Source organism: Chanos chanos, chromosome 3 (assembly GCF_902362185.1).
Source record: "Chanos chanos chromosome 3, fChaCha1.1, whole genome shotgun sequence".
Taxonomy (NCBI): domain Eukaryota; kingdom Metazoa; phylum Chordata; class Actinopteri; order Gonorynchiformes; family Chanidae; genus Chanos; species Chanos chanos.
In genome coordinates this window covers 56,858,326-56,881,889 of record NC_044497.1, presented here as the reverse complement: position 1 = coordinate 56,881,889, position 23,564 = coordinate 56,858,326, and the positions used below count along the sequence as shown (strand labels likewise).

General features: G+C 45.2%; 3 protein-coding genes across 3 annotated transcripts in view; all 3 read right to left on the bottom strand.

Annotated features, from left to right (window-relative positions):
* Window positions 1-1,683: 1,683 nt before the first annotated feature.
* ddhd2 (DDHD domain containing 2) lies at window positions 1,684-8,365 on the bottom strand. The gene is given in 16 exon segments (XM_030768117.1): window positions 1,684-1,771; window positions 1,996-2,140; window positions 2,481-2,606; window positions 2,910-3,015; window positions 3,139-3,294; window positions 3,495-3,607; window positions 3,961-4,063; window positions 4,279-4,407; window positions 4,984-5,048; window positions 5,207-5,415; window positions 5,523-5,664; window positions 6,055-6,144; window positions 7,011-7,128; window positions 7,380-7,469; window positions 7,665-7,873; window positions 8,233-8,365. Coding segments are annotated over 16 exon segments (2,022 nt in total).
* A 2,542-nt stretch (window positions 8,366-10,907) lies between these two features.
* plpp5 (phospholipid phosphatase 5) lies at window positions 10,908-15,230 on the bottom strand. The gene is made up of 8 exons (XM_030770176.1): window positions 15,077-15,230; window positions 14,290-14,411; window positions 13,913-14,021; window positions 13,553-13,643; window positions 12,884-12,947; window positions 11,904-12,028; window positions 11,491-11,661; window positions 10,908-11,132 (listed from the first exon to the last, which is right to left on the bottom strand). The coding sequence occupies exons 2-8, from the start codon at window positions 14,358-14,360 to the stop codon at window positions 10,963-10,965; spliced, it is 801 nt and encodes a 266-aa protein (XP_030626036.1). The 5' UTR covers window positions 14,361-14,411; window positions 15,077-15,230; the 3' UTR covers window positions 10,908-10,962.
* A 4,318-nt stretch (window positions 15,231-19,548) lies between these two features.
* nsd3 (nuclear receptor binding SET domain protein 3) overlaps window positions 19,549-23,564 on the bottom strand; it is a 20,001-nt gene continuing 15,985 nt past the window's right edge. Inside the window, exons 17-22 of the mRNA XM_030768116.1 lie at window positions 22,520-22,789; window positions 22,057-22,173; window positions 21,168-21,309; window positions 20,564-20,670; window positions 20,129-20,333; window positions 19,549-19,790 (exon numbers count right to left, since the gene is read on the bottom strand). Coding sequence (XP_030623976.1) covers window positions 19,549-19,790; window positions 20,129-20,333; window positions 20,564-20,670; window positions 21,168-21,309; window positions 22,057-22,173; window positions 22,520-22,789 — 1,083 coding nt within the window. The remainder of the gene's footprint in view (window positions 19,791-20,128; window positions 20,334-20,563; window positions 20,671-21,167; window positions 21,310-22,056; window positions 22,174-22,519; window positions 22,790-23,564) is intronic.

The following is a 23,564-nucleotide window of genomic DNA, read 5'->3' as shown; positions in this document are numbered from 1 at the left end:
TCGGCTCTGTGAGAGAACATAGGTCGAGGAAAAACCGAATTAAAATAAAATCTCAAAGATCTGCAACTGAATGTAAACAAGATTTTTGACACGCGACCGATAGGTTGCGTGCTCTGGTGCCTTTTTTTTTCTAGCGGTTTCACGACCCAATCTTCTTTCAGAGAGGGAAAGGCATGTTAGTGCCTATAAATCAACGCCAATATGAATTAGCTTTCTGTTTTGGTGTGTACAAAGTTTTGAAAGGAAAGCCCACGTCAGAGTCAATTGTTTTGTGCACATTTATGCGCGCAGAGGTTACAATCATCAAACCAGCCAACCGTGGTTATGGTAAACGTCAAGTTCACCGCCACGGTAACCGCTACGTCTACGTAGTCTACCTGTGAAAGCCCTGAAGACACGAAAAGCCCCATAACCTTGTTGATACACGGCTGCCAGATCCTCCCTCCGACTTAACTTGGGAACTCACAACCACGCGACAAGAGCATTAGACAGGATAGTTCATGAATACAATTTTTTAAAAATACAACAATTCCAGTGCGCACAAGCTTTGGAGTATTTGCGCTTTTCTTCGCGTAGAAGTTTATTTCAAGTCATCCCTGAATTTCATAACAGATGACTTTGAAAACATTTTTGGTGTAACATCGCCTCATCTGAATGAAAATGCTATTAAATGAAACTGAAGTAGACCCGCAAAGGGGGCTTTAAAAACATCAGCGTAACTTGTTGAGCTCATACAACGTTAAAATCGCTGCTTAGTTTCAATGTACGTTGCTCTCAGTCATAACTTCGCTGTTCTTCAAGTGAATAACGGTGTGCCGGCTTAGTGGTTAAACACTACTTCATGTGAGTGAGCGAGGGAAGAGAAACGGAAAATGTTCAAATACTCCCGAAAATATGGTGTGACACAAATGAAATGAATCATCTTACCGATAAGCGTTGAACTCCAGATGTTAGTAATTCAGCTGGTTTGAACAACCCGTCTGCCTAAAGGTGATGAGTTTTGAACAGCATAAACATTTTTTGCGCTGAACTCTACGGCGATTTAAAAACTCAGAAGACGACCGCTGGGGTGGAAAGTTACATTAGGGTGACTTAAAGTTATGGAATTATGTTCATTGGCTATGAAGGCATTCTTCGCGGAGTAGGAGAGGGCGGTACATGTCTTTTTAAGGAAAAGGGATGTTTTGTAATATGTGGCGTATTCCAGACGAATAAATGGGAAGCGAAAATGGGGAAACAAGCTTCCCGGTGGCTATGTATGACTGGAATTTCTCTTAAAGACACAGTTTAGCTATCGAGAAACGCTTGCCTTGCTGCCTGCAGAATTGTTACACATTCAGAAAACAACGGCAACAGAAACCGATAAAACTGAAAGCAGTTCGTTTGGATTATTTCAACAGCATTTATTAACGCGTCGCTATGGAAATTCATTAGGAATTCATGATAGAAAATATAGTACAATTTAGTTCCGTATTGAAAAATTCTCTAGAGAAATAAAGTATGTTAAACATTTAACGGTCATTGTGTTATTCTTGCAGTGCTGAATAAAAATAAATAAAGATATTTTCGGATAATGATCCTAGTTTGGGTCAAGAGCCTTAAGACTAGTAAAACTGCTGTGAATGAGGATGAGGAGAGCTGTGAAGGAGCCCTCTCTGAGACGAAGATCACGTTTGTGCTGTTTCATGTTGATTTCTGGCTCGTTTTAAGTGGTCTCCTCTGAGTTTCATAGATTTCCTTCAGAAGCAGCAGGGCAGTGTCTTCTGACTCCCTGGAAAAGACAGAACTGGCCATCAGCAATACACACCATAGACTGACAGACCTGGCCGTCAGCAGTACACACCAACAGACCTGTCTTCCCTCTACTCTCCCACACCATCGTTACAGAGTGTTATTATCTCTATTCTAATCCTTTTCAAAGACGTCTGAGCGCTAACTGGGATGCACTGGCAGTTCAGTGGACATCCACAATGTAGTCTCAGCATCATCTCTTACCAGTAGCAGAGATGGCTCTGGATGGCAAACAGGTACTCGTTAAAACTCTCGATCGGTTTCTCTTGCAGGACGTAATCAATACGCCGGCCAGCATTCAGCATTCCCACCTTAACATCGCTTCTCTCTGGTCCCCCTACGGATGAGACTTCTGCAATAAAAATGACGCTGTTCAGAAGAAACCTAACAAAAATCACAAGTGTGTGCGTGTGTGTGTGTGTTCATGTCAAAAGAAGATTCAGTCATTTAATTGGCTGTTTGGCGACACAGTTGTCCCACTAAGTTTCCGAAGTGGTGTTCAGTGACTGAGCGAGTGTTGAGGCAATGACAGACACTGTTGTCCATCAGGAGAAGGTCAGGAAAAGGTCAGACGGGCGTCTGGCACGAGGACTCTCACGAGGACGAGGACAATCTCACACTGAAGTATTCATCTCTCACCACCACTACGAAAAAAACGTTTTTGTTTGTTTGTTTGTTTTTTAAGTTACCTTCAGAGTCCTGAGAGGGGGTCACCATGGGCAGTGCTGGAGAGGGCACCTGGGCGAGGGCCTGCCAAACCGTCCGCAGGGAGCCCAGCAGGTCCGAACTGACTCGGGTCAAACCCTCTCTCAGCTCTGTAATTCAAATCAAGCAGATCAGAGACCAAGCGTCTTCTCACACATAACGCTCCAAATCACATCAGAGAGCCAAGGGTTCCCCCACAAAAATCCAGTTCTGAGAGATCAAAAGCCCGCCTGGGTTTCGTCTAAATCACTCAGCGTAGCCTCTGATTGGCTCAGAAGTAGACACCTGTTTCCCAGCCTGTAATTATGTGGTGAAGTTTAAAAAAAAAAGAGAGGGCAGTAGGTATTTCTGCCCTGCGGGTCGGAGACTCGGGGAAACCCTGTGTTAAGAGAGCACGTGGTCACGTTTCTTACCCAAATGCATTCTCTTCCTGCCCATGTGATGCGGGATCAGCATGGGCTGGAGCTCCACCCCCTCAGGTAAAATCATGGGCTCGATCCTGTACGCCACGGGGTCGAACTGCACGGGGGACAGGCGCAAACAGAAAGACCCAAATTTATTTATTTATTTATTTTTAAAAGTCATGAGGCAGTTTGGCTGAGGTAAATAAGAGGCATCTCTCTGGATCTCACGCTCTCTTACCGGGTGGAAGATGTTGTAGAAGCTCTTGCAGGTGGGGAGGCTGTAATTAGGATCGATTCTCTTCAGGCCCCGAACCGTGAGGAACATTCCGATGGGCGAGCCCAGGGCGAAAAAGGCCTGGGGCTGAAAGGCCAGCTGAGGGTAGTTTACCGACACCTGCACGGCATGATGGGAAACGCGGGTGAGTCAGATGAAAAGCTGCCAGCTGTGTCAGACTGAGATAATTAAAGGCATGAAACTGATGCGTCATCTTTACGCTGCTACAGATAAAGCGTTTGTGTGTTTGCACAGATATCGAAGCATCGTGCAAAAAACGCACGCTTGCATTCCAAGCATCCAGAGAGCAGTTTTGGTACCTGCCCAATTCCAACGTTGAAGTGCTGATAGTCGACCAGAGCGGTGGTCGGACCCTCCTGCACGACGCTCGTGTCCTGGCACGCCTGACCCTCCTCACCTCCTCTGGAGTCTGCTCCAAGCCCACACCCGCCGGGCACCGACCGTGAGGTTCCTGCTTTGCAGAGCTGCTGAGTGAGGGGGGGGGGGGGGGGGGGGGGGGGGGAAGGGGAGTGGAGGCAGAGAGAGAGAGAGAGACAGAGAGTGTGAAGGAGAGAGAGAGAGAGAGCATGCAGGAACTGGGCTGGTTGTAATAACAGTGTGAACAATAGGTCTTTATCAGGTCTTGCTTCCAGTGTCAGGACGCCTCATTGTCTGAGAACAGAGAGGAAGCCACAAGCATTAGCTTTCGCTCCGTCAACCCGGAGGCTTCGCGGCCTAGACCTCAACGCAAGAAGCCCACGCGTTCATCTTTATTTCAAATATCACCACCAACGTGTCACACCTTCCATTTCTTCACCAGGTGTATAATCTTCTTACGAGGACCCAGCGGCATTCCCAACTCCTTTAAATCAGCCTCCGTGCACAGCGCCTGCGGGTCGGAAAGAAAGGAAGAGATTCGTTTGGTTTTTTTTCTCTCTGTATTTATTTCTCTTATTTCTGCTGTAATTTATACTACAATAATGCTTTACATGACACAGGAGAGACAAAATCATGTATTAAAAAAAAGAAGAATTTTGTTTATGACCGAACAAGTTTGATTTCAACAGGTGTAAACAAATTTTCTGTTAAATTTGAGAAACGGACCAGAGACTCCATGTCCAGCTGCTCCTTCTGCAGTACTGTGAGGTGCTCCTCTAAGCCCATATTCCTCAACACCTCCTCCAGACTCTCGCAGGAGGAGACTGCTGGATCTTCCTGACCAGTCATTTCTGCCTGGAGCTGTCGCAGTTATAAAAGGGGGGGTTGGTTTTACAGCAGACAAACAAACCCTTTCTCTCCGATTTTTACCACAGTGTGAAACACAGCAGAGACACTGGTGCACAGAGGAAATCTGTCTGGGAAAAAACGTTCTCTGAAACATTACATGTGACGTCCATAACTTGAAAAAATACTGAAACATTAGCTAGTATTCATTTTGCTGAAGGTTGTGTTTGGCGGCATAATGCTAAGTGGCCACTAGAGGGTGCTGTAAATGTGAAATACACTGATGTATTGACACAACACACTAAAAATACTCACTCTAGTGCTTATCTCAACCTTTCAAAACTGAGCTTTTTCAAGGACAAAACATAAAAAAATGTAAAGAAATAAGTAAGTAAATCGAATTCTTATACTGCAGTTTATGGACTTTACGTTGTATGTGTCAAGGGCACAACCCAGTGCAGCTGAATACCTGTTTAGTGTGATCCTAACGAAGGCCTTAGTACATATATGTGTGAGGAGGCATGTTTTTTTTGTTGTTGTTTTTCATTTAGTCCAGTTACGAGATATGTTAGTAAACTGACTGACCTGGTCCTCTATGTCTTCAGAATCTGTCTTCTGATTGGTCAGGATGTCAAAAAGGATCAGAGACCCTAAGAGGCAAAGAACATACATTCAAATGACAAATCCACATTGTAACCATGCCTGTGCCTTAAAACCTTATTAAAAGACAAAATAAGTGAATGTTGTCGTTGTTTTGTCTTTTTTTTTTTTTTTTTTTCATCGACGAACTGCAGCGGTTTGGACTGACCCAGGCTGTGGCCGGCCACCGACACCGCCCCGGTGAATTCTGGGTGTCTGCGGAGGAAGAGGGCGTGCAGACGATTGATCTCCGAGGCGACTGTGTCCACGATGGTCTGGCAGTAGGTGGGGCTGTTATAAAAGAACAGGTCCAGGACCGTGTCGTTGGCAAACTGCCGCAGGCGGCTGATGCTGGGGAGGGTGATCTTCTCTATATCACTGTCAGGACAAGGGTCAGGGACAGACGTCAGGTCAGTCACGTCCCCTGTTTTAAAACTCACCCCGTGTGGGCTTTTGACCTTGGGGAGAGAGGCGATCAGTGTTACCTGTCGACCCCTGTGGTGTCGCTGTGCAGGACGGAGTGCCAGTTAACCGGCAGGAATTCAACACGGCCCACGCTGCCTGCACCCTGGGCCTGTTTAATATGACTGCTCAGCAATCCCTGAGCCACACTCCTGAAATCATTTACTGCAGCACACCACCAGCATGAATCAAATTAATAAGAGACAGAGACAGAGAGAGAAACAGAAAGAAAGAAAAGAGAGAGAGAGAAAGAGAGACAGAGAGAGAGAAAAGAGAGACAGAGACAGAGAGAGAGAAAAGAGAGAGAGAGAGAGAGAGAGAGAGAAAGAGAGACAGAGACAGAGAGAGAAACAGAAAGAAAGAAAAGAGAGAAGAGAGAGAGAGAGAGAGAGAGAGAGACAGATCTATATTAAGGTATTATGACCCATGTGATCAAAATGTCCTAATTTCAGAGATGTGTTTAAAAAGCTTTAGGGTAAAATATGAATGATGTGAATATGAATATGAATATGAACGTCTCTGTATGAAGCAGAGCTGAAGCTGCAGTGTACACACCACACTGGACGATGCTACGAAGGTAGAGGTCACAGGCTGGACCAATGCCGTGGACCATAAACACCAAGTGGTCTACCATGTCTGGCTCTCCTGCAGGACCACACACACACACACACACATACACACATACACACATACAGAGAGAGACACATAAACAGAAACACACACACAGACACACACACACAGAGAGAGAGAAGTGTGTCATTGAACACTATTCCGGCAATGTCACAGACACTGCAGTGCAGTGGTGCAGTGAGGACTGACAGCTCTGCTCTGAAATCTAATTAGACTCTAAAACAAAGTCTCTTTCACACACAATCACCATCAACGTCTAACACTCCTGAGAGAAACACACTTTCCCATTCTCTCTCGCACCTGGAAAAATGCAAATGCAAGTTTTACTCTTGTTTACTGTCTGGTGGGAAAAAAAATGAAATCATAAATGGACATGATAAAAAGCACTGGGGCTGCAGTCTCTGCGTGCGCCTGTCTCACACCTTCAACTTCTCAGACCTGTTAGTGATTAAACGCAGCTCTCTGACTCACACAGCACTGGATCCATCTGAGGTCCTTCACTGGCACTGTGCTGGGAGAGACCTGTTAGTGATTAAACGCAGCTCTCTGACTCACACAGCACTGGATCCAGCTGTGGTGCTTCACTGGCACTGTGCTGGGAGAGACCTGTTAGTGATTAAACGCAGCTCTCTGACTCACACAGCACTGGATCCAGCTGTGGTGCTTCACTGGCACTGTGCTGGGAGAGACCTGTTAGTGATTAAACGCAGCTCTCTGACTCACACAGCACTGGATCCAGCTGTGGTGCTTCACTGGCACTGTGCTGGGAGAGACCTGTTAGTGATTAAACGCAGCTCTCTGACTCACACAGCACTGGATCCAGCTGTGGTGCTTCACTGGCACTGTGCTGGGAGGTAAAGAAAGATGTAACTCTAGCTCACCTTCCGGAAGGCTGACCGGAATGTTCTCTAGGCCTCTCTTCACGGAGCGGGGCTGAGTGTACTCTGAGGGGGATGGCACCTCTCTGTCCGTGGACGTCGACGGATGCTGTGTGATGAGCTACAGGAGTGGACATGGTAAACAAACAAACAAACAAACAAAAACAATAGATAGATAGATAGATAGACTGACTGATTACTGATTGATTGATTGATTGATTGATTGATGGACAGACAATTAATGTCAGCAACTGGATGTTCTTTATATATATTTGTCATAATGTTTTCTCACACTTTCCATATAGCAGAGAGATTTACTGCTAGAAAACAAGGCAGGCCGGGGAGAGAGGTTTCTCGGCGCATAGCTGATACCTTTGGACCGTGAAAGATGACTGTGTCTCCTGTGGGAAGCTCTACCCTGGTTTTCCATTCATTCAAAGTGACTGACACCATGTAGGCCTCCTGTCAACCAATCAGAGCACAAACGCCAGACCGTCAAACCTTCAGAAATCTCATTCTGGATCACACTTAGTGTTTATCTGACGGAAACCAGTTTGTGGGACACTGGGCATGTAAAACAGGGGATGTACAACAGTGAGTGTCTGTGCTCTGTGCTGTCCGACCGCTCGGAGAGAAGCCCCGGACTGTCAGCCTCACCTCCAGGATAGCGCTGATCTGCTCAGAGAACGGCGTGTAGTTCAGCTCCTTGCTGGTTTTGTGGAACCAGGAGCAGCGTCTCACTTCAGATACAGCCTGCCCCCAGTACGCCGCACAGCGCCTCCTCTCTCTCAGCTTAACGTCATAGCGTCTCCCCTCTGTCGCCACCACCACCTCCTCCTCCTCCTCCTCCTGTCCGCTCCCGTCAGCTAAGCACAAAACAATCAGCCATTATAGTCACAGCAGGCTTGGCTGGAACTGCCTGGCCGCCTTACCGATCCTCTGCTACTAATATTTTCAGACTGCTGTTTCAGCAATTCATTTTGGATCATTTCATATATTTCAAAACAAAAGACTCTTCTATGTGTTTCAAACAAAAATAAAGAAAACACACACAAAACACGCAAAAAACTTAAATGTGATGACACCACTTCCGCAAAGACAAAGTGACCCAAGGTAAACCCAGCCCTTTGAGACTGTAAACAGTGACACTGGGCTTTACATAAACTTAAACTTGAACTTGAACTTAAACTCGTTACTTAAGGGTAAACTCAGGAGTGCCACAGACCTAACTTGTGAGCTTCTTCCAGTCTTTGGGAGTCCTCTTTACTGAAGGGAAGCCAGGCATCTTTGGAGCCCACTGGCTGGTTGTAGAACCAGTGGTACTGGACCGGTTCGTATGGCACAGAAGCGGGGCTCATCTTCAGAGGGACAGAGATTCTCCTACTAAGTCAGTTCACTGCGATCATAAGATTGGACTGATAAATATATTTAATGTATATATATATATGTATATACATATATATATACACACACACACACACACACACACACACTTCATTTATGTGTTTCAAACAAATATCAATATCAGTTCGTGCCATTTCAAGTTCCTATGAATGACAATCAAGAAAAAAGGCAATTTTCCGGTTGATGCGTATCAAGAGAAATAATAAGTCTGAAAATCCGTAAATCTCTGGTATAACGCTAAGAGGATATGATTACCGGACAACCTCTAAGCGGAGATGTTGGCCACGGTCTCTTACCTGGAGAGCCAGAAAGCTTTTCTTTCAAATATTGGTTATTCACGGTTGAACCACTACGAAACATTTAACGTACGGTGTGAAAACATGGAATTCATCGTCTCTCGCTGGATAGTTCGCCTTAGAGTGATAAAACGGGTGACAACACTTGCTGTTATCTCCACAACACAGATTTGTATAAAACCGGCTACACTGATGCTATTGTCCGATGGAAGAAAAAACGTAAACCCAGACAAACCCAGACCCCGATCCCCTATAGAATAATGGACAAATAAGTCGTGATTTTAAAGACTGGAACCTTAGGCTTTTTAACCCAGACGGAGATGCACTGGTCTCAGTAGAACTAACTGTGATGGTTAAGTGACAAGTGATGGTCACGCCGGAGACTAGCATAACAGTATTGGGATGGAGTTTTACAATATAACAAATAGCCTACGCCATAACAGAATAGACTATAACACGGTATAATTTCGTAGAAACGGAGAAGTGTGATTTTCACGCAGGCGCATGACGTAACGCAACGGCATTCGGGCGATACGGTTACATGTCGAACTGATTTCGAGACAAGTGATGGCAAATATGTAGGGTATTTCTAATTCACAGAGAGGCCAAACCTACCGTCACTGACTGTAGAATACAGAGATGCTCGCGCGGGCAAGAGGAGACATTCGTTCCTAGAAAATTTCCCCTGGTGTTCGACAAACACAACAACTCGTATTAGCGCATCATTAGAGTGCTAAAGACCGTCGCTTAACACGACTTCCCAAAACACGCAAATTCTCGGTGGTCGTCACAGTTTAAAGGTCGATTGCTGATGTAAGGTGTGGTTCTGACAACTCAAGCGCGCGTGTATGTGGGCTATACTGGGAACAATGCTTTTACAGCAAAATCACATGAGTTCTCAGGAGTTCATTCATATGACTAATAACCTTTCCAAAAGATATTTTTGTGTCAAGTGCGTTGCACTGTCCCTGCGTATTTGAGCGTTACGATAGCAGCCCCTCATCAATGTAACCAGCAGGATTGTGTCCTATAGATTTTTTTTTCCACTCGCAATGACGTAGTTGGCCCCGGATCACTTGCAGAAGATGGGCATTTGCTTCACGTGTAAATGTCAGTTACTGCAAACATGTCTTTCATAAGATTTAATTGCTATTAAACGTCATCATGATACGAGAGGGTCATTTAACAGTTGGAATGTGGTAGTAGCTATTACAAAGCTTCACAGAGTTTAGTACAAAGGTGCTGTCCATCGTTAAAACTCATGGGTGATGAGAGCGATAAACAGACAAACAAACAAGTTTCGTAGTCGTATGGACAAGAGCGGTATCCCGGCTACGGGGTCAGTGCATACGTTGAGCATTCTGACGGAACACAGTGTTCCCGCGGTGACGTGCCGTTGAGTAGAACATAAACTCCGGTCACCATGCGAAGAGATAAGTTGGTTTGATCTTATCCCTCTTCAAACAAAAGGCTCCACTGATCCTATAGAACGTATGCTTTCCGAACAGCTTGCTTCTGAACCAGGGATATTCCAGTTAACCCAAGGTTTACCCGTTTATTGACATTTTATTGACAAATCAGCCTGAACCACATCAGTTTTTTTACACACACAGTTGCATTCAGAGTCATATAAATACGAATGCCTTAGTTTCTACACAAGAACATGTGGTTTTTAAAAATCTGGATGTCCGTAGTCTCCTAGACATCTGCACAGAGACTCCAAATAACATAGTCCATTTTACAACTTCTGTAACCTGAATGACTTTCAGTGGACAAAGGTTTAAAAATGAAAACAAAAAACAAAACAAAAAAACCCATACAAAATAAAGAACCTGTTTGATGTTGCTCCTGCACAGTGGTGACACAGGGGCTATAGCCTACTCTACATGTACATAACAATGGCCCAGCTATTACGGTTCAGGTGGCACAATACAAACATTCCCAAGGAACTCTCCAGAGAAGAAGTATCTTTAGATTACATAAATAACTTGAGAACACAACCTAAAACTCTTTAGGAAATGCCTTAGGAAGCCTAAAAGATAGCCTGACCTGCAGCATTGGTAACAGACATGTTAGATGGGGGGGGGGGGGGGGGGGCATGGCACCGGGCCAGCTGGGGGACGGGGGTGGGGTGGGGTGGGGGGGGTTGCATCGGCATCCAGACAGTTCGTGTTTGTTAATTTCTTTTTTTTTTTTTTGTTATTTGTTTTTTTTTTTTTTACATAACAGGTGCGCGGGGAAAGAGTCTGAAGTCTCTATAGCGGCAAAACGCAGCCGGTGTTGGCCTGCTTGCGCTCCTGGGCTGCCGTGACTGGCCCCCGTAGCCTGAGAGGTCGATGACAGTCTGTCTCACTGAGCGCTGGGTAATGCTGTCGATAACACAGGTACGAGAAGGCTATCCCGATCAGGGATCCCACCAGCACATCTGCACGACAACAGGAGGGAGGGAGAGAGAAAGAGAGAGAGAGAGAGAGAGAGAGAGAGAGGGAGAGAGAGGACAGTCAATCTTTTACATCCAGTGTAATCAAAAGTCTCTGGGCGCCATAACATTTCATCTGTCAGACATTTAGATTTAGCAGATCTGTATGCATCAAACTTCTCAGGGGAAGAGTATTCATTTAGGATCAGATCCGTTTATGCCTTTTATAATCTTTGTAAATACATGACCGCTGTATGAGCTGACCCTAGATCAGTATTACGACATATTCAACACGTACAGGCCCAGGTTTTAAGCATTCTCTCACATAAATGTGTCTACATAAGCTGGGGTAGGAGACACTCACCTTGCCAGTGGTGTTTGTAATCGCAGGTTCTGGAGAGAGCGATCATGATGGCGAAGAGAAGCGGCGTGAGGAAGGCGCACAGACGCCACGCCCTGCCACGCCCGGCCGGGCTGAAACAGTGCAGCTTCCCCGCCAGGTAGAGGGCGGTGAAGCCCAGACCGGCAAAGGCAACTGAGTCAGGAGACAGGCGAGAGGACAGGAACACAGAACAGGCTCAGAATATTAAATATCAGTGCCTCAAATTAAGATGCCACGGTTTCTACACATATTAAAAATTTAAACGTGAATCATGTTTTCTGTTTGTTTCTGTTCACTAACATTCAACAACAGCCAACTCTCTCAGTGTCTAAGGAACTGACAGAGTATGTAAATGCATGTTTGAAAGTCCTGTATTTGATTGGTTTGGCTCTTACAGGAGGAGTGGCCACTGGGGAAGCTCTTCCTCCCTTCCATCACTACTTCCGGGTCACCGCTGCACTGCAGCTCAGGGTTCATCTGACCGTCCGGGAAACAGCGGTAGAAGAAATCAGGTCGTGGCCTGAGGGCAAAAGAACAAGAGCGTTTAAAGTTTGCTCCAATTCTCCAGCACAGAGAGAGAGAGAGAGAGAGAGAGAGAGAGAGAGAGAGAGATGGAGACAGAGGTACAGAGAGCGAGAGAGAGAGAGAGGGAGACAGAGGGAGAGAGAGAGAGAGAGAGAGAAAGAAACACTGTTGTAGCCTCAGTAACGACACAGATAATGCTTTCAAGCTGGGCAGCATCTCAATAATTTATGTTACAGCACAAAACAAGAACACACAGAGAGGACTAAGACATCAACAGTATCCATTTTACAAAGAGTGTTTAAAAAAGCCAAATAAATCATTAAGGCATGTCACCGAGTGCATTTCATCCCTCTTACATATGCGAAGACATAATGAAACGCATCTTTAACCCCGAACAGTCCACATATTGTAGTACTGTGCTATCTGAAGTGAACATAGATGAATTATTTAAATGCTTCACCCAGTTTAAAAAGCTTTTAACATGCACCACGGTCTGGTCAGTTACAAAGTACGACAAACATTCAGTTTAATCAGGACACGCTGAAGGACGTCTCCCACTCTGCGATCAAACAGTGGCCCATCTCAAAACAACCACATCTACAACATATGCATGATACCCCACACAATAAACACAAACACAGTGCCTCTGTGCACATCTACACAGACTAGCAAACAAATGAAACAACGCTGTATCGAGTTAGGACGCTTTTCTACCTAAATGCAAATTCCTGCGGTGTGACACAGTGAATTCCACGGAGCTCAACAGTTAATATGCAAAGACGAGTGACGTGAAAGTTCAAAGTTCAACAGGACGGCAGTGACGGGGAGAGTTCAGGGCTCGGTTCCTTACCTGCCCACGGCCAGTTTGACTGCGTTGGTGAAAACGCCGTTCAGCACCAAGGTCAAGGTCACCGCTGGACGGGAGAGAAAAAACAAACAAACAAAAAAACAAACAGGACAGAGGAGGGATTAACAATCAATTAAAGAACTGTTAAAACTTAAGACACTCTGACGACATGCCCACTGGCCTCATCACTTACAGTGCTGAGAGGAGAGCAGTTAGTAGTCAGTGCATTTATGGCGCTGTCTCTTTAAGAGGCCCTGACGTTACACACACTGTATGGGGAAAATGCACGGTTTGCAGAGCTGCCTATGGTGTGAATGGCGCATTTGGTCTGAAGCACAGATCAGCTCTGCGTCTCCACATGTGGTTAAAGGTCCATCCTCAGTACAGAGAGCAAGCTCCCCGGCCGGTGCCGCTACGGTTGAGCTATCTTGTCACAAAAAGGTGCGACTGCGCTAAGTTTCGTTATGTCGTTCTGCTGGGTTGCCTTGACAACACAAACTGGATTCGGTTGAAAAGGAATGCTTGTTCAACCAGTTTGTGAAGCCTGACAAAGAACAGTGCCACATCATTTGGGTGGGCAAACCCTTCTAAAATCCTAACACACACACACACACACACACACACACACACCTGTATCCAGGAACAGAGTTCCAGAAACAGAACCGTACTTACCAAGTGAAGCCTCCTTCACGTCACCCTTTTCGGCCCGGTTCAGAAAGGCGAAGAAGAAGATGACGGCTAGCGGGGTCAGTAGCGCAATGCTCTGGAAAAAAAAAACCCCAAAAAAACAGACAGTGATGAATTTCCAGTGACAGTCTCAGAGTTTTGATATTTCTTGAAGTCCAGTCTCTGACCATACAAAACTTGACAGTGAAATTAAGACATTATTTAAAGATTGTCCACCATATAATTATGTCTTAACAGCCAAACGATGCAGGACACTAGGACAGGGTGTATCTGAATGCCCTTTATGCTACACACACACAAAAATTAAACTGTCCACTGACAGGCACTCCAGGAAGACGTACTTACAAACATCATTTTGGTGGGCACGTGATCGTTCTTTACATGCTGAAACTTGTACAGCCATAGCTCCTCTGGCTGGATCTCCCGTTTGAAAGGGGGCAGCTCCTCTGTTACTCTGAAAATACATGATAACTGTCGGACTGTGCTTTTCCTCAGAGTGCGAAACAGCGTCTAATCCCCAATTACGTTTTAAAAGCGCACACAGTGGAAAACGTTTAGTTCAAACCCCCAGATCGATCAGGAGGACACTGTTGTTGTTTTTTTTAGCTTGCTTTTGGAAGTGAGAGCCACGTTTGCCAATCCACCACAAGTGGACTTTTATGCTTAACACAGGGACTTGAAGTGGTATCTCGCGCGCTGGCGCTGCGCGCGTGCGTACTCACAGGAACACTGCCAGAAGTAACAGTCGGACCACGACTTCAACGATGAAGCCATTATCCAAACTCTTCTTCATCTTCAGTCCAGGCACGTCATAAATCACAAAGGCTATAGCTCCACCTAAGCCCTAGGATGGTGGGGAAATCTGTTAGGTTCTCTCAGGTTGTGCTAATTAATACAGCATTCCTTTGACTTGCAATGATATAGCCCTAAGGCGAGGAACAACTGGCATTCAGCATAGTCACAAACAGGTTAATTAGGAATCTGGGCACACATCAACCGAATTACATTTTTCATCCCAAGAGTTAACAGCAACAGGATGGTGAGACTGTGAACTGTATATTAGCATAGCATGAGGAAATGTTTCTTTCGATGGGTGAGACAAAGGCAGCTGCAGGAATTAGGCTATTGGCTGGACATTCTGGTTTCAAATAAACTGGTTTCACATTCGGAAGACCAGTTTTACAACGTTATATCAACACAAACTGCGACGAATGACAGAGGGAGAGAGGGTGAGCACTTATGCCTTTCGGAGAGCCTAATCAATTAAGGTAAAGCCCACGTAAGCAAGACACGTTTCAGGACCTCGCTTCCAGATGAAGTGAAGTCCGAAACAGTTACTTAAGCAGGGTAACCTAAGCGCCATACAATAGAGACGGTTAAACAGCGTGCATTGTCCAGGCATCTTTACCAGCTGCAAAATCCACATCTGCACCACACAATAACACTTCCGAAAAGACGACATCGCAACCATCCCTGTCCTTTGTATGAACACACTGATTTTCTACAGACCTTCGTGTTCGTTCCTTTCACGCCTTAACCGACAATGCACGTCGTCGGTTGATGAGAATTGGCGCTAGAGATGGGATGCGCGATCACCTGCGTTAATTGACATTTTAAAGTGCTCCTAAGCAAGTCTTACTGCGGTAAAGACCGACAAGGGAAGGGTCTGATGAAGGAAGGGGAAACACATTAACACGTCATATTTAAAACGCGACATCTACAGGTCGCTAAATACATTACATGCCTCTTTACAAGTGACGTCGCACTTCCACTGAGCCAAGCCCACAAGCCAAGGTAGTCTTTCAATAGACTACATTATAAACAGATATCTATCTATCTATATATATATGGACATTTGAAGTGAGTTTAGAAATAGACCTAGAAAAATGTCTCTCAAATTGTAACATTCAGTACAGTTTTTATTGATGTCAAACCAGGCAAGTCTGAAAAGGATTAAATCTGTGGAATGTTAATTAAAGAATTCTCAGAATAAATTAGGAATTCTGAAGAGGAAAAACATCTCAAGGTTGGTAAAATTAAAAAACAAAAGAAAACAAAAAAAATACAGTAAAGAAATATACAAAAATGTTTCTACGGTCACAAACATTCAGAGGCAATAATACAGGCATTCTAGAGACGCTATAGAGAATGATAACTTGATTCTCTGCCATCTACTATGTACAATTGGACAAGCATCATTCTCTTGACACAATGCAATACAAAGGGCTAAGTAACATAGCCAAAAGATCCTCTATTCATGATTATATCTTTATAAAAACATAGAGTGGACATCCATTCTACCCAAGTAATGTCATTTTAAGATATTTTTTTAAATTTATCTGGAGTGTATACTTTAATTCACTGCTCATGGTGACTTGACATAACACATAACATCACACAAAAACAGAAACTTCCGGTGAGTCCAGTTGCAAGATTTAGTAAACAGTCTACATTAAAAAGAATGTAAAATGAATACATCAAAACGAACGTGTTTTAATGTAGCGAGTCGGACATCTCCTTTTAAAATTCAGTTTTTAGCAACACAAAGAACAGGCAGCACCATGCTTGGATAGCACAAGATGTCTTTGATCACCCTGAAAACATTATGCGCGCGCGCACACACACACACACACATACACACGCACGCACACGCACACGCACACAAAATAAAATTACACAGGCTGTACAGTGCACTGACACACTACACACTCAAAACACAGGAAAATGTAATACAGCATGTATTACAACTGAAATGGGATTAAAATTTTTTTTTTAAAAATGTAGTAACAAGAAGTCTTTGTAAATGAACCGCTGCACAAACCAACACCATGACACAACATCAGAGTGATCAACAATCCTAAAATCTATTTGTGAATTAAAAATGGCATTTATTTTCTCTCTCAGTTCAAACACGTGAAAAAGATCATTGGCATTTTTTTTTTTTTTTTTAAGGAAAAATAAAACCCAAAACATTTCTGCTGTCTGCTGACACACTGGAATGGGACCAAGGCCAAAGAGAGAAAAAGAGCTATTTCACTTGAGGTACTAATGTCACTCTTCACTGCTAATCTGTTCCACGACTGACACACTGTCATAAGTGCAAATGACGAGTTTAAGTATGAATATGCTCAGGAGAAAGAGAAAGTGCCTCTAGATTCAACTCAAACCCTCGTCACAAACCCTACAGCACGTACCGATACGACCCTCATATTTAAACTCAAAACCTAAAAAAGGTCACAAGGTCAAATTCACTCCTCTTTTTAAAAAAACAAAAAAACAAACATAAAGCAGGCATAAGAAACAGCATATGCTTCATCATATGATGTCATAATTTTCACAAATCTCAGTTTGGCAAGTGGACACCCTCATAAGCACAGAATTCCCTTGTTTGCAGTCACGACTGGAAAATCCAATGCAAATCCAGAGATTCCAGTGATATTCATTAAAATACCACACTGCATCAAAAACAAATCAGTCATAAATACTGAAGAGAAGAAAAAAAGTAAGAAGAGGTATAAAAAATAATAAAAATAATAATAAAAAGAACACCCAGTAAAACAGGGATGATAATAATTCAAGTCAACTCAAACTGGCAGCATTATTTCCCTTTCCTTACAATAACCAATGTTTCAGAGGTGTCCTCATGTCCCACACTTTTACGCTGGGCTGTGGTCTTTACTGCCTGACCTCTGACACACGTCTGCCGTGAGATTTAGCCTGGAAGCGAAGCCCCGGGGCTCACGCTCTCTCATCCATGTGAACAGTACGACCACACTGCACCTGACTGCACACAGACCAGTGACCAGAGACAAGGTCGAATATTAAGATAGCGAGGGCACTGCCCACAGTCGTAAGGGTAACACATCCTCACACATGAATGAATTTCTCAAGCACGGTTACTTCACGTCACAGTAACTACTCAATCCAAATTCAGGAATTCTCACAATACCTCGACACACGTAAGGCAGAGTGAATTTTCGGCCATGACCAAAGCTATGGAGTTTCTCACGTAGATTCACATCGAGTCTATGAAATGCAGAACAACGCTACAGTCAGCTGTAACTACACAGCCGCTCCACTGCGGCATCCCTAATTCTGACCTGCTAACTTATCAACAGGAGTGTTATTTCCTTTACAACATTAACTGGTTCAGACAAAAATGTGATATTTAAAAACAAACAAAAAACTCCCCCCAAAAAGCAGGCCCAGTATTAAGCAATGTAACACTGAAAATGGATTACAGGGTTTTTTTGTGGGGGTTTTTTTCTTTGCTGAGATAGTACTGTACAACTCTATGCCTGACACTGGCAATGTCACTAAAAACCAAACAGGAATGAGGCAGAAGGAGCTCACATCGTGATGTCTGACGATCCATATCTGACACAATGTGAAAAACATGTCAGTTACATATTTAAAAAAACAAAAACGGTGTCACAGCCGTAGGAGCAGCGGTGCTGTATTTGTGACCGACTGATTTTTAAGCACACATTTTTAAAATGGCATCTGTGCAAGACTACAATACTATTTACGGTAAAATGCTGGAACTTCGGAGAAACCCTTTTTAATGAGCGCACTCGTTTCCAGGGCAAGGCGGCAGTGTCAGGACGTCTGAATCAGCCAATGTGGAGACAGCCTTTTGTTTGTTTGTTTGTTTGTTTTGTTTTGTTTTTGTTTATTTTGTCTCTCTGCTTTCTGAGTGAATCTTACGATGATCCAGCGATATCCAGGCTCCTTTTTTTTTTTCTCAGGGTTCAGGGATCTGCTCCACAAAGCAGCACCTTCCAGTTAACTGGACAACCTCGCTCACAAACATCCGCCCAACGGGCATGTGGGCTGTTCCGCCGGACAGTTTGGACTTTCTGAGTCAGACAATCTGAGCTAACTGAGAAGTTCTACCTCATAATGCAGCCTCAGTGTCAGCGTGAAGCGCGGTTTCAAACGCGCGTACATTTAGAAACGATTAGTCATCAGTCCACGGAGAGTTAACCTTAAATCTTGACCGAGATTTCGACTACTTAACACTTTTCACGAGACGAACCCAATTTAAGCTCGTTTTGACATCTCCATCTTAACATGCTTACTGTGTCTGTTAACTAGTGACTGGGAAAAGCAAAGTGGAGAGGGCATAAAATGAACACAAAAGGTAAACTTACAGAGCTCCATGACGCTAAGAGCAGTTGACACTGAATGGATTGTAACAGCAATAAACAACACACTGTTTACGGATGTAAACATTGACATATAAATATATTAATGTATATATACTTTATAAATCACAAACTCACTGGAATGAAGAGGCAGTAATTGAAACAAACCTTAGTTTTCATCTTTTGAAAGACAGACTAGTCTTACTTGTTTTTTAAGGTTATACCAACACTGAAGCACGGCTGGGAATCATGTTGAAATCCTTTTGGCGTGGGACACAGACTTTAATCCTAAACATTTTTCGTAACAGTCCTTAGTATTTACATGAGGTACATAAAATAATAAAGTGAAAAAAGTAGTGTCGGTACCATCGATATGAAAATTGAGTTGCCAATCACAGGCATAGTTTCTGGCGGCGGGAGACGGAGGTTTGTGTCTGGGTGAGAAGAGAGCTGAAGATCAGGAAAAGGCTGCTGGTCATGTGATCCTGCTAAAAAGCGCCTCTGACGCCTTGTTTCAAAAACCAGACCGGTGGCTGTCAAACTGGAATGGTTAGCACATGTGAGTTATGCTCCGCTCTAACATCTGTCCACTGTCCCGGTGGTGAAACTGAACCGTGGTGTCTGTCCACTGTCCCGGTGGTGAAACCGAACCGTGGTGTTCCCGCTGGGCCGGGGAGAGGGACTCCCTTCTCGTAGTTTATAAATACTTGTTTTCAGGGCTTTGTTGTTGTTGTTTTTGTGTGTGTGTGTCACTGTTTTTTGTGTGAGGCCCCGACCTCTCCTCCTTCCCTCCCCTCCCCTCCTTTCTCCTCTCCTCCCCTCTCCTCTCCACTCTCACTCTCCTGCCTCCTCCACATGATCAGGCTCCTCCTTCACCTTGATGACGCTGTGCTGGGCGAGGGAGCTCTGGGGTCGTTCCGGGTCGTGGCTGGTGCAGCACAGACGGTTGTCCAGGGCCGAGAGGACCAGGGCTCCTCTCTCGTGTTCCCGACAGAAGGACGCGGGACAGAAGTCACAGAAGGAGGAGGCAGCGCTCTGACAAACACTGCACTGGTGCCACGGACACTCCCAACGGCCTGAGTAGAACACAACAAACAAACAAACAAACATGCCCATCAATGAAATACTTGTGTTTCAGAAGCTCAACCCTATCTTCCATTACTTTCTGACACAGGTCAACTGACAATGTCTGGAAAGCTGCATAAAAAAGAGGTTGGTATTCCTAAACTACTTGACTGTCAATCATCTTTGTTTTTTTTTTGTAACATCACACTAAAAGAATGTGCCTTGTTGCCATGGCACTAGCAGAACCGGTTTGTCCAGGCAGTCCTGCCTCCCAAGCCCCTGGGAACAGTGAGAATTTAGCCGACGCCCCTCACCCAGGGGCACGTGGGGCGTGTGAAGGGGGCCGTACCGTAGGGCGGTTTGGTGAGGTTGAGACAGAGGAGGTGATAGGCCTTGGGACAGTCTTTTCTGTCACACATGACCAGCTCCCCTCCCTCCCCGCAGCAGAAGCAGCAGTACTCATGGGCCTGCTTGCTCTCCGGCTTCAGCTTCCGCTTTCTGGCCTTCAGCTTGGCATTCCGGACCCTCTCCTCCTTCTCTATGACCACGGCACTCTGCAGGAGACAGGGACACACGCCGCTTAACAGGTTAGGCTGTTTAATCAGGATTAGGTTAGGATGTCCTCATCAAGAGTGATTTATTCACGACGGAATGCAAATGCAAAGAAAGAAAGGAAGACAGAAAGCTGAGTTAGAGAAGAGTTGGCGTTTTTTGTGTGTGTCTGACAGATGGTGTGTGTGTGTGGTTATGGCTTCGTCCCCTGGCTGCCTCTATAGGAGCTTACCTTGGGTCTGACGCCCAGAAAACCACTGCAGTTCTCTGCCCCGCAGTGACACAAAGTCCTCCCGTTCCCAAGACAGTCCAGGTTATAGTTAAAAGTCAGCTCTGTGTCTAAAGCAACCACAGATTCACACAGAATGTCAGAAATCAGGGCATCCACAGAGGCTATATTTGGTGCACTGCCATTACTGTTCAAATACCACACACAGGGAAAAGACACAACATTGTATCAATTACCACACACAGGGGAAAAGACAGGACATTGTACTGTATGACTCGAAACTACAATACAAATATAGCAGTTTTTGTTCATTTAATCAATGCTCTTATCCAGAGCAACATTAGATCATTACATCAGAGATCACATGACTCTGGAGCAGCCTTGGGGGTCAGTGGGTCGTGAGCTGTTATGTTTGGGATTTGAACCCACAACCCTTAATGGGCCAGTTACCTTAACGCTGTACCATTACAGCCCAAAGAAAACCAAACCCAACCCCCAGCCAAGCAGTAACACGAATTCCACTGACCCAAAGAAAAGTAAAGGAGGAACAAACCCAGCATCCCAGAGGCTGAAATGGTCTGGCTTTCTCCCAGGGACTGAGCCTTACCTGCAGGTATGTCACACAGGGTGAAGAGACCTATCCGCACATCTCCATTCACCATCCACTTCTGAGTCTCACAGTTGGGACTGCAGCTGTGATTCATGAAACGGGAGAAGTTTCCCTTCGGCCCGGCGTCGATCACGCGATCCTGAGGAAAACAGAACACCGTCAGGATCAATGCACTTTCTGCAGAGTTCAATACGACAGCCATGCAGCAATCAATCCCTGGGAAATTCAGAACTAATCACCCATGTGACATAAAGCACAACTAATCACCCATTTAAACTAAAGCACAACTAATCACCCATTTGACCTAATGCAGAACTAATCACCTATTGACATAAAGCAGAACTAATCACCCATTGGACCGAAAGCACAACTAATCACCCATGTGAAACAAAGCCCATGCTCACGTCTGATTAAATGACACTGGAACAGGTAACTCAGCTGTGCTCTAAACCTCCACAGGACACTGATTCAGTGGGTTAGCGCTCCACACCAGGAACCAGAGGGTTGCTGGTTTGAATCTCGGGCAGAACGCCTGGAGATATTGACTTAGTGCTGGACAGCTGCACGTTCTGGCATGAATGACTCTCCACTGACTACTGTTGTTTTGCCTTTTATTTTTCCAACATTTGAGTTATGAACTTTAACCCCAGAATGACCAGCAGTGCTGCAGCATGGAGCTGATGTTTCTGTTACTGATGAAATACAAGATTAAAAAAAAACAGCTTGTGTTCTCAGTGGCCTTACTGTGATTCAGTCATTTTTTTATTTTTTATCTTCAACAGATCTCTTTGTATTTTAGCATGCTAACATACAGACAGTAGGAGAAAGAGCAGACCAGAGACACAGTCGGTGCTAACAGTCTAACGGTCATTTTCAGTACCGGTACCTTAGTAAGGGTCAGCATGTAAAAGTTGGTCACATGATTCTCGTGAGCGTGTCTTATTCGCAGTCTGCACTCCTCAGAGTCGATCAGCTCTCCGACGTACTCCATCACAAAATCACCCTTCACACCATGACCGCACATGTGACCAAGACAACAACACAGCAAAACAAAAACAGGAAAAAGAAAACCACAGTCAAAGGTCAGTTACATCAGACACATCTCTCACTCTCTCTCTCTCACTCTCTCTCTCACTCTCTCTCGCTCTCTCGCTCTCTCGCTCTCGCTCTCTCGCTCTCTCGCTCTCACTCTCTCTCTCTCGCTCTCGCTCTCTCGCTCTCTCGCTCTCACTCTCTCTCTCTCTCACTCTCTTGCTCTCTCGCTCTCTCTCGCTCTCTCTCTCTCTCTCTCTCACTCTCTTGCTCTCTCGCTCTCTCTCGCTCTCTCTCTCTCTCAGAGACTCCTTCACCTTCTTCAGGTCCTGTTTGGTTTTGAGGCCCCAGCCCCTGTCGTCGGTTTTGATGACCTCGGTCTCTGGGTAGATGCGTTTGGAGAAGCACTGGTTGTGGCATCGGTCTCCCGCCGGGCACACCTGCGGGTGGCACTCGTACTGGAGCATGCGGTTAAGGCACTGGGAGTCCTGGCCGCACGGCCGCTCATCCCGCGGTTTGCAGTTACAGCGTGGTATCTCCGACAGGTCGGCCACGTGCACCTGCACCTTCCCCACCGGCTTATTGGACTGAGGACGGAAGAACACGAGAGAGACACTGGCTTTAAAGTGCAAGGACATTTAACGGGCTTTTCAGTGCAGGTGTGAAGAGAAGAAAGGCCTAGAAAGGCCCAGAGAGACTTCGATGGACAGAACCAGGTGTAACCTCCATACCTTGATGATTTTGTATGGGGGGTCAGTACCTTGATGATTTTGTAGGGGGGGAATTAGTGCCTTGATGATTTTGTATGGGTGGGTCAGTATCTTGATGATTTTGTATGGGGGGGCAGTACCTTGATGATTTTATTTGGGGGGGGTCAGTGCCTTGATGATTTTGTATGGGGGGGGGCAGTACCTTGATGATTTTATTTGGGGGGTCAGTACCTTGATGATTTTGTATGGGGGTGGGTCAGTATCTTGATGGTTGTGCATGGGGGGTCAGTGCCTTGATGATTTTGTATGGGGGGGGGGGGGGGGTCAGTGCCTTGATGATTTTGTAGGGGGGGAATTAGTGCCTTGATGATTTTGTAGGGGGGGTCAGTGCCTTGATGATTTTGTTTTGGGGGGGGGGTCAGTACCTTGATGATTTTGTAGGGGGGGTCAGTGCCTTGTTGATTTTGTAAGGGGGGGGCAGTACCTTGATGATTTTGTACGGGGGAGGTCAGTGCCTTGATGATTTTGTATGGGGGGGTCAGTACCTTGATGATTTTGTAGGGGGGGGTCAGTACCTTGATGATTTTGTAGGGGGGGTCAGTGCCTTGATGATTTTGTATGGGGGGGGTCAGTACCTTGATGATTTTGTAGG

What these genes read in the sequence shown, in the direction of transcription:
- plpp5 (XM_030770176.1), bottom strand. Translation starts at nt 14,360, where the DNA reads ATGAAGAAGAGTTTGGATAATGGCTTCATCGTTGAAGTCGTGGTCCGA. An exon ending in TGCCCACCAAAATGATGTTT is followed by an intron (nt 13,644 to 13,912) that starts GTAAGTACGTCT and finishes TTTTTTTTCCAG; the next exon opens with AGCATTGCGCTACTGACCCC. An exon ending in TTACAAACACCACTGGCAAG is followed by an intron (nt 11,133 to 11,490) that starts GTGAGTGTCTCC and finishes GTTGTCGTGCAG; the next exon opens with ATGTGCTGGTGGGATCCCTG.